The sequence below is a fragment of the Mauremys mutica genome, chromosome 11 (assembly GCF_020497125.1).
Source record: "Mauremys mutica isolate MM-2020 ecotype Southern chromosome 11, ASM2049712v1, whole genome shotgun sequence".
Classification (NCBI taxonomy): domain Eukaryota; kingdom Metazoa; phylum Chordata; order Testudines; family Geoemydidae; genus Mauremys; species Mauremys mutica.
This window is the reverse complement of record NC_059082.1, coordinates 12142508-12169546: the sequence shown is the minus strand read 5'-3', so window position 1 is coordinate 12169546 and position 27039 is coordinate 12142508. Positions and strand designations below refer to the sequence as shown.

The window sequence follows — 27039 nt, the reverse complement described above, 5'->3', positions numbered from 1 at the left end:
CTTTGCATCTGAGACCATAGGATTCTTGCTAGCAATGTCCATTGGTCTGGCCTCTGTTCTTCTCCTCCTCATGTTTCAAACCAAGGGCATAAAGAAGTGATGCAAACAGACCACCTCTCCCATTTGTTCTCTACTGCCACCTCACAGGATTGGTCCCTTAGCTTCTTGATGAATATCTCTGTGCAGTTAGTTCAATGTGCTTCTCCATCCAGCTTCAGTACAAATTTCCAGGCTAAAGAAGTCTTACCTGCCATTGATGCCATTAAACATTGATTCATGCTTTTCTTGTATGGTGTCTTAGACAACATCTACACTACAGCCAGGACACTCTGAGATCGATCCACCGCCGGTCGATTTAGTGGGTCCTACTCTGTAATTCTTCCTTCACTGGACCCCCAGCCCATGCTCCAGAGACTGAAATTCATTGTGAAATGCCTCTGCCAGGGCTCTTGCGCCTAAGAGAGCCTTTTCTCCTGATAGTTTAGTGATGTCTATAACGTCGATGAGCATCAGTGTCCAAAATTCCACACGGAGGCCCATGAGTGGGTAGGACAGAACACAAAAAGGGCATGAGATGATGTGTGCACCAGGAGGGGGGAGATGCCAGGGCTTTTTAGGAAGTACTGTACGTGACAAGGATCTGGATTTCTTAGCAGACTCCCAGCTGTGATTTATTCATAGGAAGAAGGAAGGGAAATCTTTCCGCTTCCCCATACTAAAGCTCTCCGTTCCCTGGCTTTAGTCATTCACAAACCTCCCAAGCAGGAGATGTATATCTCCACCCTCCATAGAGTACTCTGCGGCTTGTGTTATTGTTTGCTAAATATATTGTGGCACACTGTTTACTTCACTATGCAGCCTCAAGAGCTTCTCTGCTCTAGGAATTTCATAAATAAATCACTAGGTCAGGAAGTCTCCTTCTTTCTCCCTCTCACACCCTCCCCTCTGTATTTGTGCAGATCACTTAAACCTGCCATGAATGTTACTTTCGATTGCTCCCTTCTGATGGTATCTCTGTGTACGAGGCTTAATCCAGCAGAAGATCGATCATTCATACTTCTGACCACAAAAGACCCTAATGATCTAATACCATAGTACAATCAGATTTAGATATTACCTGAATTTAAGTTTGATTCTCTGGTAATGTAGACATCTACACCTACAGACCAGGTGTTCAAAAGAGTAGGTTTTCAGGGGCTCAGTACCACGGCGGAGCCAGATATTCAAAATTATCTCAGCTCCCATTTAGGCACCTGAATGACAGTAGGATTTTCAAACGCACCTGGCCCCGACCGCTCCCTTTGTGACTTACGTGCATCCAACATACTAAACTCTTTTGAAAATCTGGCCATAAGTGATTGTTCTGAGGTCTCCCCCTTAGTCTTTCTCAAGACTAAAGATGTGCAGGTTTTTTAAATCTTTCCTTATAGGTCAGGTTTTCTGACCTGGTTTTCAACACAGCTGTAAAGAGTGACTGAGTTTCTGCCAAATTCAGGAACTACTGTAATCTTTCTAGCAGAGAAAGGCCAGAATCAGAACTTCAAATCCCAAAATGCCCCTGAAACTCAGACATAAACATCATGATTAGGGTTTATTACAGTATTAAGCCAAAGAGGAATATCACATCTTAACAGCTCTGAACTGGGATGAGGACGAAATCCAGGTCTGAATTTTATATCTGAAGCCCTTCTATGTTAACTAGTCACTTTAAAGCTATCAGTGTAAAGGAGAAATAATAACCAATTGGGGCTTATTTTGTGCAAAGTGTTGTTAAATTTGAATCACTATAGGTTGTCTATAGAAAATATAAGTGTTATACACACACACGCATACACACAATCCAGTCCGATTAATTGAAAATATGGTCTTGTTTAGCCCGATTTCATTATCGTGCAAGTTGCCAATATGTTATTGCTCTTATGAATGAGTTTTACTTCTAAATCAGCAGGCTAGCCCACTCAATGTGTACAACTCTGCACCTACATGAGGGACAGTCACACCTCCAGTTGTAACATAGGCTTTGTCTACACTACCAAGTTTTGTCGACAAAACTTAATGTTGACACCCAAAAGGCGACAAAACAAAAATCGCCAAAGGGTGTTCACACTTGCTCCCTCTGTGGACAGATCATGTCCGCATTGTGGGCACCATCATCAACAGTGTGAGCAATGCATGGTGGGTATGTATCCCACGGTGCCGTGTTGTGGGAAGGCAGAGCTGATCCCTGTGCATCTTGGGAGGATTCCTTCCAAGTTCTCCCACAGCCTCCTCAGCTGCCAGGAGCAGCATCATGAGTAGCTCTGGGAACTCTCCGTGCTGAGGAATGTCAAAGCAGCCCAGCAGTCTCTTCTCCCGCCCTCCCTATGACAGCAATCTGCTTGCCACTGTGCAGGGCAGAACAAGAGCATTCCAATGATTTTCTCTTTGTTCCCCAAACGGAGCAGCACCCTCAGCTGTCAGATACTTCCCGCAGCTTTGAAAGGGGAGAGGCGCATGCCTGCAGAGATCAAAACTCTGAGCAGAGCGATCGGGGCAGGCATTGTGGGATACTGGCAGAAGCCAATTCCGTCGACAAAACAAACAGCAGTGTCTACACTGGCTCTTTGTCGACAATAAAGGCAGGGGAAAGAAAAAAGTCTCTCATTGGGGTGGAGGTTTTTTGTGGCCGAAACCGGGCATTTTTCCGGACAAAAGGCACATTGCAGTGTGTACGCTCTCACTGTTTGTCGCCAAAAGGCAGTTTTTGGCCACAAAACTCTGTAGTGTAGACAAAGCCATAGACAAGAATAAGGCTGAAGTGTGTAGGCTCAGGGTAAGCAGGGAATAGAACAGGTAACTCTTGTGCTTTTTCTACAGCAACATGATCGATGAAAGGCTCCTTTGTTTTAGCTCTATGGAAGGAAAATTTGCAAATGCAAATTTCTAGGGAACTCTTTGACTGCTTCCGTGAGCCTGTGGAGCTGACACTGGGTTTGAACTTAGTGGATTTGCTCCCTTTGGCTGTGGAGGTTTACAAGGGTCGATGAAAACGCAGCAAGAACCAACATTCTTTAAAGTTAAAGCCTCCTCCCACTTGTTTCCTTCTCTTTCTCACTGCCTTGGGCACCTCTGTGACCCTGTGCTCATCAAGCATGATCAAAACATTCCCAAGTTCATGGCCCCCTTGAGAGAATGCTCCCCGCCCACTACACACACACACTGCCACCTGGTGGTTATAATGGATAATCCACCAAAGCATGACAGCAACAAAGAGGGGCAATGCAAATCTGGGGATTTCAGCCAAATGCCATTAACGCTGCATTTAAAAACTTGACATCCGACAGTACTCAAATATGTTCCACCTTCCCAAATTGGAGGTGCCCTATTAGAGACGCATAAACTGCCAGACTATAATGGATTGGGTACAGTGCCAGCTGTGCAGATGCATTTGGAAATATCACTACATTAGCATCAGTCTCAGATAACAGAAGGTACAACAATTGTCACACGTTTTCTACCTTTTCAGTTTTTTGTGTGTGCCTAATTGAGGGGGAGGAGGACGGACCTTATCTCTTGTGACTAGTGGTGGCACAACTGAAACAATTGTTTTTGTTACCAGGTGGAAAGCTTTTCACATGCAAATTATCAATATCATTGCAACATAGTGTTTTTATTCATCTAAAACAGTTTAGCTGGCCGAAAAGAAACAAAATAATGAAAAGAAAGATTATTCTTGTTTTATATCAAACATTTTGCTCTGACAACAGTGAGTTGTACATGATGAAATGTTGGGATGGATCACCCCATTTTGCAATTTCCTATAGGAGAGAAAAAACAAAGGAGAATAATGGACAATTATCTGTTTTGGACATTCATGCCAAACAACAGTCAAGTGGCTGTTTATGCAGGCTTTTTATTTTCTCTTTTTCCCCATCAGAGAAATTAGTACATTTTTATAGTTGTGTATTTTGTTGTCTCTTCATTGTTTACAATTCCCTCTCAGAGGCTGGGAAAATCAGGTCACGTTCCCTACTGATTCCGTCCTTTGCTATTGATTTTTACTTCCAGAAAATCCTAATAGAGCTTGAAATTAATACAATTTAATTCTGCGCTCTCCATTTATTTTGTGCCAATGAGGATCTTCTCTGCTGTTGCACAGCTCTAGGTGTAGAGAATATGGCAGAGGTCGACTCCTGAGAACAATAAACACTGGGAAGAGGAGTGTGTTGATATTTTACACTCTCCATCCCAAGACAGTGAGGATCATTTGCTCCAGCCCACTGAACCAGGTATAAATATTCCTCTCTTGGGTGGTTCATCCAAAAATGGAATGTAGAGGGCCAGATCCTAATCTGGAATAAATCAACCCAGTTCCCTTGATTTTAACCTGCATCAGATTACCCCAGCTGAGAATCTGGCTCGATATGTCTTGCCTCTTAAGTGAAGAACCTACTTCTAGACCCATGAGCCAAGTCATCCAATGATCTCAAAGCACTTTGCAAGCAGCACAGTATCTCTGTGAGGTGGGTAAGTGTTGTTTTGCATATAGTTAAACTGAGGCACAGTTTGAGTGACTTTGTCCAAAGTCAAACAGTTCTGGGAAAAGAACCTAGGTCTCCTGGTTCCCGGTGCCTTGCCCTGCTCACTGGAAGGCTGCTTAGGCATGATTAGGTGTGGATCCATTCACCGACCAAAGATGCAATGGATTCTTTCCGCAAGCGCGGGGTTTATGCAGAAGTGGGCTCTGCTATATATGACAAGAGCCTTCGGGAGAAGATTGGGGACACTGAACCCTGCCAAATCTGCACTGCTGCTTCCTGCTAATGAATTTGTTGGGGAGGAACAGACACTTCCTGCCCTGTGGGAGATGTTTCACTTATTCAGAAGGCCTGAGGCTTTTACTGGAGGAAGCACCTGGAGGCAGGTTATAGTGTTGATAATGAGGCTATGAAAGGTTGTGGTCCTGGTTAATATAGGCTTCCATTTGTCATGCCTGTTTGTCACGTCACCACACTGTTTAGCTGTATAAAATGGACTGTAAACTTTGTTCATTTGGGGTTGACAGCTATGATAAAGGTTATGTGCATTTTACAGCTTTGCAAATTTGAAGGAGAAAGGTCTCACTGCACAAGGACTTATCATTCATCATATTGCAGAAGACACTATTAGATCATTTTGTCTGTCCCTCCCCTGCCAGTTCAGGATGCCACTGCTTGGTGACTCCTGCTCAGGTTAAAGACTTGGATTTGGAATGCAGATGTGAAAGACACAGCTGTGTAGAGAGAGCAGAAGTTCTACGTATTTAAAACCAACATCTCTCCTCAAGTTGTCGGTTAAGGTCCCTAGAGAGTTAACTGTTATTTCTTGAATCCTTGGAGCTATTGTATGGGAATTTGGTTAATGCAAACTGATATTTATAAAAGGTCAAAAGGAAATGTAAAAGTGTCTTTCCTTCCTTTTCCTTACCTTCAAAGCAGCAAATGAAACATTGAATAAAGAAGTTGCTTTTGCCACTACGCAAAGATTGTATTTTTTTTAGTACACCCAATTTTATTTAGTGCAGAATTCTAGGAGTGGAGAATTATTCTCCAAATTACCAGAGGCAAGATGATATAATAGTCTTTTATTCTATTTCAGAACATATTACTCTTCCTTTACGGACTGTTTTCCACAGTTTGTGCTAATCTTTCTGCAACCTGTCTTGTAGAGGAGATATAAAATTGAGGCCCTGACAGTTTATGGATTCCAATCCTGCCACATTTGTGCACCTGCTTAATTTTAAGTGGGCGAGTAGTCCCAGTGGCTTCAATATACAGTGTGACTAAGAGCTGCAGAATCAGGCCCATTGTTTGTGACACACTTTGGGATAAATAGCATATCTTCAACATAGGGCGTGTTAAACCCAAATCTTGCAACATCCTTTATGGGAGAGTCTCAGACTCCTCCAGAAGGACTGTGTGCAGGCTGAAATATACTGTACTATGGTCTGCATCTGTTCTACTGATTTTGTGCCTGTATTCAAGGCTGCTGTACTTACATCTAACTGATGCAGTAAGTTCCCCAGATTTATGTCACAGCTACATGGAGTTATGTGACATTATGTGACTATGTTAATCAGTTACAAAACAAGTCAGTAAATTGGCTGGCTCCTGAACCCCATGGGAATCCAGGGAGCCAGACACCATCCTTCACCCAGGATATTAGCTCCCTCTCCAATACTGGATCCAATTCAATGTCCTGGTCCTCATAGCCAATGCCTGCCCACCTACAGAATGGTCTTTCCCTCTGCAGAGCTCCAAGAACACTCCATCAATAGGCACAAGGCAGCCAATGGCACCAAGAACAAGATTCTGCAGAGTTCTCTGTGAAAGTACCCAACTATGGAGCTCCCTGGTATAGGGCATCAAACTCAACTCACGGTGTGCCTCTAATATATGGAGATATACCTATCTTATAGAATGGGAAGGGACCTTGAAAGGTCATTGAGTCCAGCCCCCTGCCTTCACTAGCAGGACCAAGTACTGATTTTTGCCCCAGATCCCTAAGTGCCCCCCTCAAGGATTGAACTCACAACCCTGGGTTTAGTAGGCCAATGCTCAAACCACTGAGCTATCCCTTGCCTTGTTTTTGTTTCCATTGCAGTCAATAGCAGGGCTCCCATTGACTGACTGAGTGGCAGCTGACCAAGACCCAGAGCAGGCATCTATTTACACAAGCCTCTCCTTAGCGGAAGGGATGATTCTCCAGCCAACAAGCCCCATTCCCTAATGAAGTCCTCACCCAGACAGACAGACAGCCTATGGCATATGACTCCTGCCATAAGCAGAGCATAGAATCCTGCCCTCCTACTCAGACCACTCGGAGGCTGTTCTGGTATTTAGCCAATGTGGCTGGCACACTCTAAACAGAAGGATCAGACAGAAGGGACTGAAGCACCATCTGGGGTGGAGCAGGCGGGGACCCCGAGGAGCAGAGCTTCTGTACCGCTGGAGATTTGCATAGCCGGGGAAAGTGGTGTTCCTAAGACTCACAGGATGAGAGCTGCACTCCTGTTCCTCTTCGGAATCCCAGATGGCAGCCATCATACTATCCAGCCTCCCTCTCAAAGCCCCTCTTCACCGCATGCGCTACGGCCCATTTGTGAGGCTGGCCACGCTGCCCATTTCCTGTGGAGCCTCAAGATGCAGTGGGCGGAGAAGCCGAGGAAATGGAAATTGAAAGGAAAACGAGACTTTTTTTTCTGGATTGCTGCAGAGGGGAAATTATGGAGCTATTTCCACTACCACAAAGTCTTATTAAACCCAAAGGTCTTGCTAGGCTCCATTATGAATACTGTTTACAGAGTCTAAATCTACTGGATATGCTCTGTATATACAGAGGCACAGTGTAATTGCACTGGACTGGCCTATGCTGTATTTTAACTTATAAATGCACAGTACCTGATGGTTTGTTTCCCCTATTTACAATTATATTCAATTTCAAAAACCCAGCTCCCACAGGAGGCTATGAAAGGGCATCAGGTACAAAAAGATGCCCCACTCTCCGCTGCCTCTTTAATATCGGCATCTAGTCCTAGGGGAACACCCCATATTCCCCTGGCTACACACAAATAATTGTGCCACTTTAACTATGCTGCTGTAGTTATGTTGGTACAGCCCTCCACATGCACTCAGAGTGGGGGCAGTTATAGTGCATGCCATGTTTTATCAGTGTACCTTAGTCCCATATAACTGCATCCACATCAGGATTTGTACCAGAATCTCTCTATTAATAAAAAACTCACACCCCTACTCGACATAGCTATACCAGTACACAATTGAGTGTAGAACAGAAAATGGCAGTTCTCCAAGTGGCCCCATTTAATAGCCCTGTTTTGCTTAATTGTCGTCCTATTCAGGCTAAAGATGCTGTTTAAATATGTAATTAGTCTCTCTCGCTCTCCCCTTATTCCCCCCCCACCCCCATCTGTGCCTCTCATATCTGCTGCATTATAATCCACTGCATACCTCTCCAGTTTGGTGGCATGTGTAACACCAAATAGTTCACTGTTCTGTCCAGCAACCTTTAGATCAAGTGCAACAAGCCTGGGTTTGGACACAGCAGGCCAGCTTGGCCTTGGCTAACCCCATTGCATTACTGGCCCTTTACCTCCATGGCAGGATCCATCCTGGAAACAGAGCCTCATAGATAACAGGGCTGGAAGGCAAGGACCTCCTGGGTCATTCTCTGGTCCAACCCCTCCTCCTCTTTCCCTCCTCCCACCCCCCTCACACACACACCCCATCACAACTCTGCCTGTGAAAGACATTGCAGCTCTAACCCCAGCAGCCATTTCTCTCCAGCATAGAAACTAAAGATTCTGGCTGTAGCTTGCAGTAGGTTACTGGGGCTGGTTGTGTGACAGGCACCTCTAGGTCTCTGGGAAGTAAAACTATTGTGTTCCTTTGCTGGTAAACACAATGGGCCAAATTAATCCCTGATGTAACTCTAGTGAGATTGAGTCACACCAGGACAATAATGTATTATTACAAAAGCAGCATCACACTTTTCAAATACTTATTTTCCCCATGTTATATATTAATACTAAGAAGGAATGTTAATAATTAATCAGCTATTTTATGTTTATATAGTGCTCTTTATCCCAAAGGACTCCATTTAATGTATACATTATACAAGAAGGGGAAAGGTACAATCACTACTGTAATAAATGTGATTATAATAATCATCATTATTAATAGTATATTTTGTCCGAAACCTGCCACCAGTTGGCACTCCCTCCAATACATGCATAAGCAATTGTCCTGCAAAAATTCCTCCAACACCTATATTTATGTGTGCAGATTGTGTACACAGGAAGGCTGGTGCATACATCATTTCGTAGGTGCAAAATACTTCCATGGGCATTTTTGCCAGTACACATCTAGAGGGCTGGGCTATAAAATGTGGACCCCTGTGCAATGGGGTGCTGGTCCGTGATAGGGTAGTACAAATAATAAGTAATCGAGTGCCTTTCATCTGAGGATCTCCTGCCACTTAGCAGACATTAATGAATGAAGGCTCATCACACCCCCCAGGCAGGGGTAAGTTAGTCCGTCTTCTGTACAGAGCAGATCTCACATGGAGAGGCCAGAGGTTCTGCTATGCCAGGGTACAGCACCTCCAATGCCATGAGAGGTGGGTGAATCTGTCCCACACTTGAGAAGGGGGGGATGTTACAAAGCATTTCCGCTGCCCACCTGCCCTTGTCTGTGTCAGGGGAGTGCAGGCAGGAGCTCAGTGCTGTCCCCAGGTGCTGGTCTGTGTGTCAGACAAACTTTGAGGGGGGGGGAGGGATGGAGGGAGGGAGGAGGGGGATACATTTCCCAGTCTCTGTCTCCTTCCCTCCCTCTCTCAGTGGCAGGGAGGGTGGGAAAAGCGCTCTCCTGCTCCTTTGCAAAGAGGGGACCGGGCTCTGCCAGCAGCCCCTGCCCACCCCCGGGCTGCGGGGAAGGGCGAAGCCGGCGAGTCGGGCAGGGGGTGGGGGCGTTTCTCGGGCGAGCCCCCGAGCTGCTGCCACTCCCGGGGGGTTCCGCCCAGGACCCCAGCCGGCCGCCCCCCGCCCCCGGCCAGGAGCCATGCAGCTGCCGTGCCGGAGCTGGGCGCTGGCGCTGCTCACCCTGCTCGTGGGCTTCCTCATCTTCGTGGACATCTCGGAGCTGGAGGAGGAGGAGACCGGGTAAGCGGCCCCGGGCCCTGCCCCGCCGGGGAGCCGGCTCCGGGACGGGCGCTCGGGTGGCGCAGCTGGGTGCTGGGCGGTCTGCAGGGGCGTCCACTGCCCGGAGGAAAGGGGGTGCTCCGTGCTGGAGGGGACAGGGTGCCGGGGTGGGTGCTGGGGGAGGAGAGGTGCTGGGGTGGGTGCTGGGGGGAGGAGAGAGGTGGGTGCTGGGGGGAGGAGCGGGTGCCGGGGTGGGTGCTGGAGGGAGGAGAGGGGTGCCGGGGTGGGTGCTGGGGGAGGAGAGAGGTGGGTGCTGGGGCGAGGAGCGGGTTCCGGGGTGGGTGCTGGGGGGAGGAGAGAGGTGGGTGCAGGGGCGAGGAGAGGGGTGCCGGGGTGGGTGCTGGGGGCAGGAGAGGGGTGGGTGCTGGGGGTGGGGAGAGGTGTGTACAAGGGGGAGGAGAGGGGTGCCGGGGTGGGTGCTGGGGGGAGGAGAGAGGTGGGTGCTGGGGGGAGGAGAGGGGTGCCGGGGTGGGTGCTGGGGGCAGGAGAGGGGTGGGTGCTGGGGGTGGAGAGAGGTGGGTACAAGGGGGAGGAGAGGGGTGCCGGGGTGGGTGCTGGGGGGAGGAGAGGGGTGCCGGGGTGGGTGCTGGAGGAGGAGAGGGGTGGGTGCTGGGGGTGGAGAGAGGTGGGTGCTGGGGTGGGTGCTGGGGGGAAGAGAGGGGTGCCGGGGTGGGTGCTGGGGGGAGGAGATGACGGAGGAGAGAGGAAGGAGGGGCGGGTGTTCAGGAGAGTTTCTTTGTCTGGCTCTCCGGGTCTCTTGCCTTTGCCGAGGTGGGAAGGGGGCGTGTTTCGCTCTCTGTTCTCGGGGACTGAGCAAGTGGGGAACGAGGGTCTCTGAGAAGCGAACAGGGGGCGCGGGGAGCAGGTAGCGGCCCGACTAGCCATGGGGGAAGCCGGCATCGGTACCGGCGGGATGGGGAGCGGGTAGCATCCCGAGGTGATAGGAGGAGCAGGTTCTGGTCCGGATGGGGATGGGGGAGCCGGTACCGGTCCGGATAGGGACAGGGGGACAGGTACCGGTCCGGATGGGGACAGGGGGACAGGTACCGGTCCGGATGGGGATGGGGGGAGCCGGTTCCGGTCCGGATGGGGACGGGGGAGCCGGTACCGGTCCGGATGGGGCAGGGAGAACAGGTTCTGGTCCGGATGGGGACAGGGGGAACCGGTACCGGTCCGGATGGGGACGGGGGAGCCGGTACCGGTCCGGATGGGAGGGGAGCGGAGAGAGCCCAGTGTGAAATGTGCAGGGGTTTCGCGGTGGGGCTGGGGTTCTCTGATTAACTCCCTGTGCGCTCCCCCCCATCCCTCCCTCCTGCCCTGGACCCGTCTGTGTCTTGCTCCGAAGGCTCCTCCCTCCTCCACTCCAGCCCCAGGCTAGCAGCTGCCTGCGGTGAGCAGGGTGGGTCTCTGGTAGCTGCTGGCCTGGGGACTCTGCCAGGTGACCGCTGGGTGTGACTCCATCCCATAATAACCATGAAAAGGCCAAGCATTCTATGGGGGGCACAGAGTGGGGATGGAGGGGGCACCTTATAAATAGCGCTGGATTTCTGTTAACCTGCAGAACTCACTGCTGCAGGCAGCATGGCGGCAAAAGATCTGAGGTTTCTATGCATCAGAGTCCCACTAACACCATCCAGGCTGAAATGACAAGGGTCCCCTCATTCCTGTTAGGAGCAGGGAAAGATTTCCCCTCCCCCTTCCCAGCACAAAGAGTGCCTAGCACACCGCTGGCAGCATAAAAATAAATTCATTATTCCCCTTCATGGTTTTATTAGTATCAGAGGGGTAGCCGTGTTAGTCTGGATCTGTAAAAGCAGCAAAGAGTCCTGTGGCACCTTATAGACTAATAGACGTATTGGAGCATGAGCTTTCGTGGGTGAATACCCACTTGGTCGGATGCATGAAAGCTCATGCTCCAAAACGTCTGTTAGTCTATAAGGTGCCACAAGACTCTTTGATGGTTTTATTACTACATTATACTGGGTGCATTTCCTGGTGCTAGGGCAGGAGGGGATACAGAGGGCAATAACTTTCCTTTGAGTCACCAAGAGACAGGGATATTGACCAAGGTGGACCATTGCTCTGGTCTGGTTTGGCAGCTCTTATGAAATAATAAAGCTGTTGTAATGTTTTTAAAAGGTGGCTTCTCTTCCCATCAGTCAGCTCTAATCCCCCCTCCAAGTTTTCCTCTCCCTTTGTCTTTCTCCACCTCTCCTCTTCCCTCTCTCCCAGCTTCTACCCCAGAGGTTGGCAACCTTTGGCAAGCGGCTCGCCAGGTGGCCCGGGCTGGTTTGTTTACCTGCCACGTCCGCAGGTTCAGCCAATTGCAGCTCCCACTGGCCGCAGTTCACTGCTCCAGGCCAATGGGGGTGGCGAGAAGCAGCGCAGGCCCAAGGATGTGCTGGCCGCTGCTTCCTGCCGCCCCCCCATTGGCCTGGAGCGGTGAACCGCGGCCAATGGGAGCCGCGATCCGCCAAACCTGCAGATGCGGCAGGTAAACAAACCGGCCCGGCCCGCCAGGGGGCTTATCCTGGTGAGCCACATGCCAAAGGTTGTGGACCCCTGTTCTACCCCCTTGGGGGTCTGTCTTGTTCACACTTGCAGGCACCTCTGCAGAAAACCATCTTATGGAATTACCGATCAGTCATAGTTTTCATTAGGGATTCCCTGTGCCCCTCCATCCTCATCCCCCCCAAACACAGACCTCATTCTTTTGTACATTTGGATGAAAACTGGACACTTGTTACTGAAGGATCCGTATCCCCAGTCTGTGGCATCTGAGTTTGTTGCTGTGGAGAGACGGATGGGCCCTCAAAGGTGGGATTACATATGAATCCAGGTGCAGAAGAGGCAGCAGGGTCCAGACTAACAACCAGCCTGCTGGAACACAACTGTTTATAGATGATAAGAAGAGATCAGGGACGTTGTAATGGAAAATGGAGCCTTACACCTCCAAGTTCAAATCCCAGACAGGTTGGCAGTGACTGAAAGTTGTTATCAGGTGGTGGACTCTCTGAAATGTGTTTGCTGGTCTCCGCCCAGTTGTTCATATACTTCTAAACAGTAGCAGAAGTTTTCATTCCATGAAATGAATGAAATAAAATCTCTCATTTAGGCTGGTTTGTAATTATGCACGAAAGTCCCAGGCACTAAACAGACACTCTGCCTGCCCCCTTGTTGGTGGCTCCTGCAAGGCGGCCAAGGACTGAATGGTCCTCGGAGGTTCATCTGAACAGTTGTCCTTAGACTGTAAATGCTAAAGGGCAGGAACCGGCTCTTTGTTACATGTTTGTACAGGGCCTTGCGCTAAGAGATCCCGATCCCTGATTGGAGCCCCGAGATGCCACCACAATTCCCACTATAGGGAAGTTGCTACTGTCTTTTCTGCACCTGTTCTGGGGATATAATCTTGGCTTTCGGACTCAGGGCTGTGTGACTCCAGCATCTTTTGGAGACACGATGGGTATGTCTACATGTCAATTAAACACCCACGGCTGGCCATGTGACCTGGACCAGGCTCGCAGGGCTTGGGCTATGGGGCTGTTGAATTATGGTGTAGACCGGGGCTCTCAACTGGGAGTCGCAACCCCTCGGTGGGGTCACAAGGTTATTACATGGGGGTGGCGAGCTGTCAGCCTCCACCCCCAAACCTCGCTTTGCCTCCAGCATTTACAATAGTGTTTAAATAGTTAAAAATGTGTTTTTAATTTAGCAGCGGGGTTGTGCTCAGGGGCTTGCTGTGCGAAAGGGGTCACCAGTACAAACGTTTGAGAACCCCTGGTGTAAACATTCGGGCTTGGGAGGAGGCTCCCTTGAGGAGGGAGGATCCCAGAACCCAAGCTCCAGCCTGAGCTTGAATGTCTACAAAGCAATTAAACAGCCCCATAGCCCGAGCCCCACAAGCCCGAGTCAGCTGACATGAGCCAGCTCCAGGTGTTTCACTGCAGTGTAGACATACCCTAAATGCATTCGAAGAGGAGAGATTAGCTGCAAATGTGCAAAATAGAAGGGGGACAGCACAGAGAAACAGAATGTTTCAAAGTTTTCCAGCAGTTCTTAGTGCATCTCTGAGAGCAAAGTTGCTCTAAATTCGAGATGGCAGGAAGCTGGATTTGCATCCAGGTCTGCATTTCAGCTCCCCACGTTTCAACCCCCAGGTTGTGTTTCAGCCCCGCTCCTCTGCCCTCAGTCCACTCCTTTCTCTTTGTTCAGCTTTCTTGGCCTATTGAAATGAAAGCACAGGTCTGACATGTGTCCTCTGGAAGGACCAAGTTACCAAATCGGGGCTGTCTCTATTCCCCTCCTGTCTTTCCTTGGCTTAGACATGCTTCTTGATTATTTTAAGGAGCAGAACAGCTTGCCCGCTTTTACACATGCCCTGGGGCCATGCATCCTGTCCAGAAGAAGATGGCTCATATGGGAAGGGGGTTGGGTGGGAGGGGAACTACCTGCTTGTCTCACCCTCAAACACTGGGAAGTCTCAAGCATCCCAGTAAAAGAACGAATGGATAAAATGCTCATTAAATGTAAAGTGAAGGGTGTGAATATAATTGGCCAGGTGACAAAAAAATCAGGCTGTTTCCAAGGACAAGAAGTCCTCGGCATCACAGTCTGCAGAGTGAGAGCTAAGGAGCAGGGGTGGCTGGAGCTACTGAAGCGTGACAGATGTTTCAGGGCAAGCCAGTCACTAGGTTTGTTTGTTTCTCAAGCAGTCCTCCTTGCTGCTCCACATATTATTAGCCGCCCCACCTTCCTGCAGATGGGGACAAACTGAGGCAAAGAATTCAAACGGAGGGCGTCAGTGCCAGGTTTAGAATTCAAGAACTACTCGCTGCCGGCGCTGTGCTCGGCCCATCAGCCCATCCCTCTCTTTCTCTTCCTCGTGGCCTGTGCACTGTTTTTGTAGCAGTATCACTATGTCCACTAGGGGTGGGATTTGTACCAACAAGTTATATTGGTTATATTACCGTGGCCCCCGGATCATTTATTTCGTGAAATAATAGTTTCCCTCCTTGTATGTGGATAAACTATGCCTTTATAGTGGTAGACCTGTGTCCACATTAGATGGGTTGTTCCACTTTGGCTATACGGGCATAGTAAACTTTTGTGGGTAGGCAAGTCCATTCACCTCTCTCTGGTATGGTGCCCTTATGAAGCATTGGCATTTCGAATTGGTACTTAGTTTTCAAAGATGTGCCTCATTCCAGGCTACTGGAACTTGAATCTTGTGGAGACTTCCTTCCTGTAGGTCCCTCTGTGCTGTGCCCTTTGTTTCCCCTGAAATACTCAGGGCAAAGTTCCCTTGTAAGGCGTCCCTCTAGAACACACCTTGGGGAAGCCGTGACGTGAGCGTGGCTGTTTTCTGATTCACCTTAGCCAGTGTGGCGTGGTGGGAAATCATTGCCCTGCCCCTCTGCCTCTCACTGCAGGGAGAGACAAAGGCTGGTAGAATAATTATTGTCAGTTACTGAGAGTAAAAAACGTGGTTCCCTTTGTGAAGTTTAAAGGGACAGTGCCCCCCAGCCAGTTCTGCAGGGATCCCTGATTATCCGTCGCAGCCATTAAGAGAGCCCATGCCCTTGCTGACACCAGGTGACTTCATCAATAAGCCATCCTGGTGCACCCTTGACACTGAGTCATGCTTAATACATATTAACACTTTCTCTGCTGGACCAGACTGCATGCCTCTCAGCCTCTGTGCTAGAGAAAATATATCCTGCTCTTTCAAATGAAGGGTGTTGCCAGTGATTTTTGGCCAGCTTGGAAAATTGAGGATGGCATGCTACCCTTTGTTAGTGTGACTTAAAAGTCCCATTGAATCCTTCACTTCATCTGGATGTGCACAGAGTAACAGCAGCCTGTAGTGCCCATTTCCAGGACACTGTGGCTTTTCCTCTCAGGCACAAAGCTGGCCTCTCCCAGCCACGCCTCCTGGCTGGATTATTGTAACCCTGCCCTTGATCCAGCTTCTGAAAGCTGTAGCCGCTGCAGAACGCCGTGGCACCTCACCCTTTGAGTGGTGTGGGTTTCTACTCTTACTTACCAGGTCTGTACTCTCTTTTGGCTACTTCTTCAGTTGGAAGTGTTGCTGGTGAAAATGTTTAAACCCTGGGACCCCGTTACTGCCTCCTTATATGCAGACGTGTGTCTGCTACCACTGTCTGGAACTCAGCTTTCCCGGTTCAGTGGCAGAGGGTTCTCAGTTGAGAGTTCCCCTCATAGTGCAACAGATCCTCAGCCTGGCCAGCTTCAGATCCCACCGCAGGACTGTGTCTGGCTTCTGAATGCTCACTGAGCATTAACTGGCGCTCTGCCATTGCTTTTGTTTTCTGTTTGCGGTTGTAGGGCAGACGAAACAACAGCGGGGGCTTCCGGGGTCAGTTATGATGGCTGAATGTTTGTATGCTTTAACTTGATTGTGATGACAAATCTGGAGTGACAACTTGATGTGTTGAATTTATAACACTTCTGGCCCAGAGGATCTCTCACCGTGGTCCATGGAGCACTCATGGTCTGCTTAGGTCTTCCAGGCACTCTGATCTGCAGCTTCTGTCTCAGAGGTGAAGCACCTGTCACTCTTAGAGTGATGTTTCCTCTAGTCCTGTCCAAGTCTCTCTCAGGGTTTTCAGGGGATTTTTTACCCAAGTAAACTAAAAAAACCAAAATAACCCGAGTCTCTCTCTGAACTCTGTGTGGCTGCTTCTTGTCTTCTTTTGCTGGGTGTTTCATTAGTGTAAATTCAGCTGTGATTAAGGAAGAGCAAACAGGGGGGATCAGGCAGAGGTGTTTTGCTCCAAAAAGAGCCAACGCTACTATTGAAAGAGCTGCTGTGGGATAGATGAGGAATAACACGGTGGCTGTATGCATAGATGCATGGTGATGTGAAATGTGTGGCTAATCCCTCTTCCTGAAGCCTGCTACTGCTTTTACTGTAAAACAGTGATAAAACAAGAGTAAGAATGACTGGTAAGTCATGTCCCATTGCCATTATATTGGGCCTGTGTGTGGATCTGAAACCTGACACTTCAGAGATGCCTCCTTTTTTATCCATCTAGCTCATTGTTTGTTTTAAAACAAGTTCAAGAGACAGTAAGCTAGTTGTAGGAAGAGAAAGAGTCAAGAACCTAGAACCAAGATCGCTTGGGGCTGGGTGCTCAATAAAGGCCAAGACAGCTACCAAAGGAGATTGAGATAACCCATAACAAGTGCTGCTCTGATTGCACCAAGTGCCATTTTCCCATCTGTTGGTTCTTTGGGTTGCATGTTTGAAAGCAATGGAAAAGGGGCTTCGCTGTGTCACTCCCATCACCATCAATGAAAATGGATCCCAGTGTCACGTCCTTGTGAAAGGCAGTTTGAGGATTCCCTCCCATTGCCTCATTCTAGGCTACCTCAGCTGCACTTCCATGTTTAGATTTGTTCCTTTCATGCTGATTCTTCACTGATTTCTCCATGTCAGCACTTCAATGTAATTAGCTTTTCCTCTCTCAGGCACTATGCATGGGGTCTCGGTTCCTGTGTCTTCAGGTTACACTTGCAATGAGACAAACACTTATTTGTGACAAGGGCCAAATTCTGCTCTCGCTTACACTGCTGTAGACCCAGAGTGGCTACACTGAAGTCAGTATCAGAATGGCATAGCCATGTCTACACGGAGAGTTGTAGGGCATTCTCCCACCACTGGTCTAGCACCAGTGCATCTCCACTGGTGCAAGCAAAGTTGGGAGTTGTAACATAGTTCAGAAGTCAGTGTGTCTTCTAGCTCTGCTCTAGACCTCCCAGTGGCTCGTCTCCACCAGCACTCCCCTTGTTGCTAGTCCTGGTGGAGCTGCATCAGCCCTACAGCAAGGATGTGGGAATTTCCCTGAAACGCTCAGCATGGACGCAGTCTCTAGAATTCAGTCTCATGACATTAGGAGGAATTAAGCTCACAGCTCTAAAAATAGCATCTGATATTTAGGAAGGTTTTAACACCAAGGCTGCCAAGCTGTGACAACGCGAACAAGTGAGATTTCAAATATTTGTAAGTGAGATTTCAAATGTCTCATTGAGACACATTGCCAGGTCCTTCGTCCCAGCAGAGAAACGCATTCACAATTTCCTAATCCCAAAAGAGGGAACCTCACTTGCCAGGAGAGTGGGAGTTGACAGGTCTCGCTACTGGCCCCTACTCCAATGTCCTCTCAATCTTGGTCTTTTTCATACCCTGCAGTGACAAGTGTAAAGGCCACTGCTGAAAAGTCGGGTGGGGGAGGACGACGACGGACAATCTGCCACTATCAAATGTCCTGACTCCTTACAGCGGGTTGTGAAATGTGAGATGTTTCAGCAAGATGTCTATGGTAGTGACAAATCTGGGCTTTGGGAGAAGTGGTATCAGAGGGGGCCTTTAAGTATCTGACCTTAAGCGTCAAAAATATTTCTCTGATCCCCTCACTTCTTTACTGACTTTGGATTTTATTTCTGACTTGTGAGTCAGGTTAGTACTTATGGAAATCTAGGACAAAGACGGGTGGTGAGAGCCAGGCATACTGCAGGCCAGCACCCAACAAGTTTCACATGCACAGCTCTGCAAATCGCCTTAACCAGCCTGACCTGCAGAACTGCTGTTGTCCCAGTCCTAGGCCCTACACAACTCTGCCAGTGCACCTCACTTCACTTCTGAGGCCTGCTGCTAGTCCATTCCTGGGTCTCACATTGTTCCGTCAATTAGGTTCACTCCTCATGTACAGCACCCACTGCTGTTCCACAGCTTGTCTTGAGCCAGATGTGCTGTATTGTGATATGCTCAAATGGAGAACCGGGTAAGACAAACCAAATTCATTTTCAAGACAGACTCATATGTCCAGGTGAAAGGTTCATGTATAAACTGAAGCCCAGCTGAACCATCCACAGTCAAGCTTGCTGGACTCAGACCGAACCTTCACCAGACAGCATCACACCTGGGCATTGTCCCAAAGCAAAATCGCAGCTCCAAGCACCTATACATTTTGGGGTGCAGAGGAGGATTTCATCATTCCAAACCAAATCTTACAGTTGGCTCCTATCTCTGTAAAGAACCAAGCCAAAACTCCAAATCTACAGCTAGTCAGAAAAACATCAGTGAAACATTTTTTGGTGGGAATTTGCCAATTCACCAATATCAAAAGGCTTTGCAAAGATGGTTTGATTTCAGCGAAAAGTTATCAAAGAGCCCTGCTGTTCATAATGGGGCGTTTACTACTAGTACCAAATCCTGCATGCAATGCCCAGCATCTCAGCTCAATTCATTTTGCTTGCTGGGTTAACAGAAAGGTCATTTTTTTTCTGATGTGGATTCAACCCATTCCAACAGGTGGATCTGATTTGTCATTTGTGATGGGGTATGTCAGGGGGCGGGGAGGGATGGTATCTGGGTGTGTTAGCATCTGTGAGCAGGACTGTGTTTGCTGTCTGTATAGAATCTCTGTATCTGTCTGAGAATGTGCGTTTTCTGTTTGTGTCTGTGTGTAGAGCTATGTGTCTGCATGTTGAGTCTGTGTGTGTGTCTGTGTGTGTGTGTGTGTGTGTGTCTGTGTTGGTATGTCTGTCTGTAAGGCGGTGTGTCTGTCTATGAGTTTGTCTCTGTGTCAATTTGTGCCTGAGTGGTTGTGTGTATAAGTGAGTTTCTGTTCCTGCAGTTTCTGTTCTGACACTGTCTGCTTGAGTGACCATGACCAAGTCACTTACCTTCTCTGACCTATCTGTAACAGGGAGATGATCAAATGTACTTGGCTCAAAGGAGAGTGGTAGAACTTAATGAATCAGTATTTGAGATCATCGGTTATAACCATGATACATTGTACCTCAATAGAACCTGTTTTCTGGGAATATCAAAGGGCCTGAATTTAGTTTAATAGTCCCCACCCCCATGGACTATGTAGCTATGATTGTCTCCATTTTCCAAAGGGAAGAAGCTGAGGCACAGAGCTAAAATGGCTTTGCCCGAGGTCTCTCAGGAAGTCTGTGGCAGAACTAGCTATAGATACACTAAAACAAGGTGAATATTGCAAAAATGATCATTGAGCTTTGTTTGTAATTTTTCAGCCAGTTCACTTTTACTGTGCCCTTTTTTGGGTTCATTTTCCATGAATATTCCAGTGAATGAGCTGACTGGCAAGGATGTTAATGGCAACTGTGCATTTTAAGGGGCTATGGGAGTATATTTCAAATTCGTAATCCTGAGAATTTGGACCAGAAAACTGCCTCCAGAGTTCCACTCATCCAAATGTGCAATGTGACGTACTTGTCCAATCACGGCAGATTGGAACTTGCATATCGAAAACTCACAACACACGGCTTGTGAATAAGCTACAGACTAAGAACAGTTCCCAAGGAAGAGTGAGCAAATCATTTCAGAAAAAAAGTGCCTTTGAGAAAAATCGCAGGCTGGTCACAAACAAGTTGTGAATAGAAAATTCTTCAAATAAATTATTCATCGTAAATGATTCATTCGACTCTAGAGTCTGAACTATGGGACAATCTTTCCTCCCCATCCTGTGATTTATAAATCATGTCACCCTTACATTTGTATACAGCGCTTCTTGGCCAACATAACACCTTTCATAGCCCAAATTCAGCCCCACCACCTCAAAGTGAAAATAAAAGAGCCCAGGATACTCAGCCATGATATAGAACTACCATACATCTATGCTACTTGGTCACTGGAAAACAGCTCCAAACAGAAGTCAAAGGACCTGAGCTATGTGGATGGAATTGGGAAGCAGGTTAGTACGCTTTGGGGCTGACTGCAAGATCAAACTGATAACGCTTAGATTAATAAGTGACTACAGCCATGCAGCATTAGGAAGCTTTTTACATCGTCTGTCTGTATAACTTTAATAGTGGCTGGTCTTTACCACGTGAGGCTGAGAGATTTAAATCTGGATCAACTGAGCTAGAGTAAAATGGGCTGACTTTTTTCATTTGTTTCTTTTAATTAGCACCGCCTACCTCTTAGTATTTTCCTCTCTGCTGGCCAGTGAAGTGGAGTGACCCAGGGGTATTGCCCTTCATGTGTTGTCTGTGAGCATGAGAAACCTGGGAAAATCTTTTCCCTGTCAGGATCACGGTGTCTAAACAATAGATTTGCTCGGACAGTCACCATTGGAGAGCTGCCCAGTGACCCAGCTGGGAAGAGACAAGCAGCCCTGCAGACCATGTTCATGCTGCACGATGACTTTAACTATACAGAGAGGAGATGTGGGGAAAGTATCCAAATGTTAGACTGCAAAGAGGAAAGGTGCAGAGTTCAACCATATTTTTAGTATTTATTCACTGGAGGGAAACAAGATTCCCCAGCTCACACCATTGGTCCATCAAGCCTGATGTCATGCCAAACCAGTGGTCAACACCTGAGGCTTCAGGTGATGGTGAAGAATAAATGAAATCAGCTCAGGGACTGGCGCAGTCACCATGAGCAGCATTTCATCCGCCGACCTAGTTCAAGAGAGTGATGCCCAGAATCCTTTATGCCAGCTGCGTGCCTGCTGCGGTGACCATGACTAGCATTGCAGATGTCCTCACATTGGGTATGCCCTCACATTGCTGCATGTTTCAGCTGGGGAAATGAAACATTTGCCTGAACTCCTTCCATCAGGCCACACCTTGTCCCGCATTTGAGATGCCACCAGGTTGGAGACATAAGGCATAGAGTTCTTCTGCGATTCCCTTATGTGAGAGCTGTCACCAGATTTAGTTTAGATGCCCTCAGGCTAGAGATGTAAATGGGAGGATACCTCTCCAATCCTGGATGGGCTTGGATGCCTGCAGCGCTCTCCATGACTGGCATTTCACATGCCCTCCGGACTGCAAGCTTTAAATCCACCCTCGGGAGAAAAGCTTGGCAAACGCTGATGAGAAAAGGGGAAAGCACATGCAAGAAATATTTGCAAGCAGAGCCATTGTTTGTTTTTCTCCTGAAGTTATTCTCCTATCAGGTCATTAACCAGCGAGCACTGGAAATAGAGCTCTGCGCAAGTGGCTCAGGGTGATCATCAGCCATGGATCACATTTCACATTCCCTCTTGTCACATGGCTGTGGGGTCAATACAGCTTTGTCCCTAGGTACCTGGGTCTTTCCACTGACATCATTCCCGCTGATTAACCGTCTTCTCAGCTTGACACAGCCCCAGTCACAAGGGTCTTCTCCATCTCCTAATTTCTATGGATTTCCCCTTTCCTGCGTGCCGCAGAGATTTTGGGCAACCACTTATTCAGGCAGTAGGGAGATACGTTTCCCTTTCTAAGCCCTTAATCCAGTCCCTATCTGTATTACAGAGATTGTGAGGGAGCGTGAATCCCATTTGGGCGGCTTCTTCAAAGGACAAGGCTTTGAAAAGGATGCATAGATTGCACACTAATCTAGACTGCTCTCCCACCCTGCGGTGAACCCTATTAAAATGGATGCTTGATAAATGCTCTCTGCAGAAATCAGCCCTGCCACCCCCTTGACGAGATGAAATAGCAATTGATTCTCAGACTTGTCAAAGGAATGAAAAAGTGTTACAGGAGGGATCCCTCCAGTCGGATAATATACAGTGTCCTGTGGGAAGCAGGAAACTGCATATGATGGCATGCTCCAAAACAACACGTCCCAGATAAGATGCTCAGGGGATTTGGTATTAAGAGGGGAACCTGTCTCCCAGCTCCCTGAGTTTTCACTCGAGACTCAAATTCTTTCTGGAGATACAGGACTCTTTTCTTTTGCTTATCCTCTTAAAGCTGTTATTTTCTAATTGGTCTAAGAGAATTACATGCCCAACTCCTATTGAGCATCAGTAGGAACTGGCAGCCAATTCCCTGAGCTTGCCAGGCTAAAGAAGGAGTGAGCTCTGCAGTCAGCAGATTGGACACTTGTCTGGTTTTTTCCCCCTCTCCCCTGGTAGAATGGTGCATCAGCCTGGGAGCCAGCACTAGAAATGTCTTACCTCTGGCTCCCAAGAATCTGACTTTGGGAAGATCTAGTTTCTGTGTCTCTGGTGAGTGCAGTGGTCTCAGGCTCGTGAATGACAAGGCTTCATTTGGGTAATCTAGTCCAGCCCATAATAGGCTGTACCAAATAGTCCCCCTGATTTCATTGAGACTATTTGTGGTAAGGTATCGCAGTCTGACCTGAAGGTTTTCATAGACTAATTCCAGGACCTTGAATTGGAGCCAGTCTTGGGCACAGGAAGCCAGTGGACACTGTACTGGCATGATGTGTTCCCCATGACTCACCCAGGAGGTGGGCTGCTGTCTGTTGGACAGGATGGAGATGTTTGGTTGGCCTTAACTGACAGCCCAAGATAAAAGCAGTTGCAGGAGTCCAGTCTAGAAGTGGATCTTGTTTGCCACGTCCTCCTCTGAGAGAGAAGCATGAAGTCTCAGGGTGACCTAGAGGTAGAGGAAGGCATTTCTAGCCACTGCTGCTGCCTTTTTCTTGAGAAGCAGAGATGTATTTAGTGTGACCCTTAGGCTGTGCACTACTTTGATGATCTGGGAGCCAGCGTACATTCTCACCTGTGATAGCAGGGGAGGTTATTATTAACAGAGCTGGTTGGGAATTTTTCTGATGGAAAATGCAGTTTTGGAAAAATCAAAATTTTCTGGGGAAAAATTTTGATTTTGCTGCAAATTTTTGATTTTCCATTGGGAAAACTGACGTGAACTATTTCCTTTCAGGTCAGTTCAAATGGTAATGTAATATTTTGGATTGCTGTACTGATCCAAAACATTTATTTCGTGTCAGTTTAACATTAAACTGCGTTTCTTTATTGTGGCGTGCTGCCTCATGGGAGCTGAAATTTGGGTTGCCTGATAACACCATTCTGTCCGATGGACTGGGCTCTCTGGCCAGACTACAGCTTCCATGATGCAGTGCAGTCCTCCCTCTGACTAAGCTGTGTGGCACATTGTAGGTGCATGATGGGAGGTGTAGTCTAGTCAGGGGTCTCGTCAACATGCTGGTAGCAGGGCAGGCCATGGAATCTGATCATTTCTGCTGACGTGCTCTTCTGTACCTTGTAACGGATGGGGGCCAGGGCTGACCGCTGAGGCACTGAACCTCTCAGGGCTGGGGAGGATAAAGAACAGTTACTCACCACTCACTGGAATCTGCTGGAGAGAAATGATCAGGACCAGGCTGGAGCCATGCTGTCCACCCCAACTAGGGCTTGTAAATGGGCCCTTGGGATCCACTGTCAAAGGCTGAGATTCGGCCTGTGTCCGTTGCCATGTGACGGTCGTCCATCAGGTGGGACCAAAGCTATTTCTGTGAGTTATTTGTGGCAGTGGCAGACATCATGCAAAAACCTAGCGCTCTGGGCTGTTTTGATGTTAGTTTGAAACTCAGAGTATGAACCCACAGAAACAAACAACCTAAAAAGCACCTCCTCCATTAAACTAAATCCTTCCCCTCACCCACGCTGACAATATTCTAGGTACAGGACAGGATGGGATGGGGTTTCAGGAAAATGAGGACTCCAGTATACATTCTCAGCCTCTGGATCTCACCTGTAAAACTGGGCTAACATGAAGTACTGTCGTGGAAAAATTGACCACACCGTTGATTTTGGGTCAGACACACTGAGGCACCTTTATTAGGGTACACAATACAATTATGCATAAAGGGAAGGTCGGCGTATCCCCAAGCAAGGGGGAATCAGCCGCCTTGTCTTTAACAGATTTTCACCAAGCTTATAAAGGCTAAAACCACAAAGCATAATTACACATCACACACATTGTACGTTATTAACTCCTTATTTGGCATACTTTCTTCCTTTTAGCGAGCCTGTTACCATCTAGGGTTTTTCCTGTTATTGTGCCAAATGTGGTTTTCGTTGGTAGTCTGCCTGCCTGTAAGACCCCTCCTTTGCGGTTGCATTGGATAAGGCTCAGCATTCTAGCTGAGCTTCCCTTCGTTCCCCTTTTTCTGGTTTCTTTATCACCATCACCCCCCCTCGCCCCCTTATACAGACAGACAAGTTTTGCAGAAATTAACCTTTGTCCTATATAGCAATTGGGTTTTGCTAACAGGCCTGGGCCTGAAAGGCGGGGGTTAGGATACAGTCTGCTTCTGACCCTATGGGTGGGGGTCTGGCAAATTCCCTATCACATTACAAATCTTAATTGTTAATAACGCCTTATTGTTTACCAAATTGCCCAATACAACTGCAAGCCCCCTCCCAAATACATGTGCGCCCACCTACGTGCGGCTACATTGTACAAGACTCTTTATTAATTTTCCATTGCTAATATGCTGTTATACTAGGCCATGTTTCACAATTATCAGTAGGCGTTGGTTCCCCTTTCTCCTGTTGGCCTTTCGATTATGCCATACCAGCTATCCTATGTCTTAATATCAAGCTGACCTATAATGGCCTAATGTTAATTATGCTCAGCTAATTCAACTTGGGGCAAGCGGGACACAGTCTGGGGCAAGTGGGACCCCTTAAAATCCCTAACAGTACTATGAGATCCTCAGGTGAAAGGGGCATCTACAGACGCACAGTTCTATTCGGAGATGGGCCCAAGCCATGATATTCAGATCAGGATTCGGATCCAAATTTCCTCTCTATGAAGCTGTTTGGGTCTGGGGTTCCAGCCCATCTGGAGTTTTTTTTTTGTTACTACACATGACCCTGGGCTGAAAATTTAGCTCCTATGCGACTCCCACTTCTAGTCCCTGTTATATGAGCATGGCCAGGCAAAAAAGGGTGTGGCCAGGGAATCCGTGCTCCCCTCTGATCCGCACATGGCTGTCACATTGGGGCAGTCACGTGTAAGTTAGAGGGGCACACTGGGAACTGGGCTGGACAGACCCGTGGCCTACCTTAGGATCAGGGTAGCATAAAGGTGGTTTAAAGATACCATGATGCTCACCCCCGTCTTGCTCCAAGTGCAGCTTGTCAGGATGAGAAGATCAGGCCCTTTACTTGAAACCTGTGGCACTCTAAAGTGGTTAATGCAAATTACTTTTAACCTATTCTTTGGACTACCAGATGGGGGTGGCTCCCCAATTTTGGTTCAGTCTCAATGGGGCAGCACTTTGAAGAAGGGCGTGAGACCCCGCCCCTGGATGTTGCCATTTTGGATGGTGTGAAGTGTGAGTGTTGTAGCAGCTTTGAGGATCTCTTGACTGTTGAACAATGCTTTGCAAAGAGGAGCTGGGTTTATAAATAATGCATTTCCTTTGTCTTGCAGGAATTCTGGAGGCAGAGGTACAATCAGATCATCTGTGAACAGCTTACATAGCAAATCTAATAGGTTTGTAAATTAGATTTTGTGTTCATTTGTTTTTGCTCTAAGGCAGCTATTAATCTTCTTCTTCTTCTTCTTCGCTGGATGGTACTCTTCTTATTTAGCAAATGTATCTGTTTCTTTTCCCTTCTGCTTTACATTTTCTTAATCATTCTCCCCCCTCTACTTCAATGCAATAATTATTTGCAAATGACCAAGGATCTGCAAGTTGCAGTGATTGAGAATATGGAAGAAAGTTGGGAAAGTTTCCACCTTTGCAATTTTCCACCGTGGTATTACAAAAGGGATTTCTTTCTATGACATCAGACTGTCATTCTGTTGCATCATAATGCCACTCAGTGACACGGAGACCTCACTCCATCACAAAGTCATTCTGTGGCACTACAGGCATTCAGTGGTAGTGGGACATCCTTCAAGGTCATTTGCAAGATCCCATATCATCACAACATTGTTATATGCTATAATTGGGTAGCTTAGTGACAACACTCGATGACACTTTGTGTCATCGCACTGCATTGTGACACGGTGATGCCACACACCTCATCAAAATACAAAAAGCATCAAGCACAAAAACATCACAGTTATTGCTAGGAAGGTTTTCTCCGCCCAATTAACTTTGGCATTTTTTTGCATTTTCTAAATTTGCCTTGCAGGAGATCAGATTATGTGGTGAAGTGTAAGATTGGTAGCTAGCCTTATTGGCAGTCTCTGCAGATCATACTTTGCTAGTTTGTATATACACACGCAGTGACAACTAGCATCTAGAAATATATTCAGCTTGCCTCTCTAAATATTAAGTAGCAGGAGTCCCAAAATATCCTCACGTGTGCCTGAGATCTCCTGTCAATCATTCCCCATGTGTACCTGAAGCAAACAAGCCGCCTAATAAGTAAAGAATAGATGGAGATATACCTATCTCATAGAGCTGGAAGGGACCCTGAAAGGTCATTGAGTCCAGCCCCCTGCCTTCACTAGCAGGACCAACTACTTATTTTGCTGCAGATCCCTAAGTGGCCCCCTTAAGGATTGGGCTCACAACTTTGGGTTTA

General features: G+C 47.7%; 1 protein-coding gene across 2 annotated transcripts in view; it reads left to right on the top strand.

Moving 5' to 3' along the window:
• The first annotated feature begins 9374 nt into the window (after nt 1–9374).
• Nucleotides 9375–27039, top strand: part of ST8SIA2 (ST8 alpha-N-acetyl-neuraminide alpha-2,8-sialyltransferase 2) — a 40623-nt gene continuing 22958 nt past the window's right edge. The window contains exons 1-2 of one of the 2 annotated variants that reach the window (XM_044981246.1): nt 9375–9694; nt 25934–25996. In XM_044981246.1, coding sequence (XP_044837181.1) covers nt 9594–9694; nt 25934–25996 — 164 coding nt within the window. In that variant the 5' untranslated portion in view covers nt 9375–9593. Of the gene's footprint in view, nt 9695–20446; nt 20479–25933; nt 25997–27039 lie in introns of those variants that run through there. The other variant, XM_044981247.1, reaches the window with a different exon arrangement.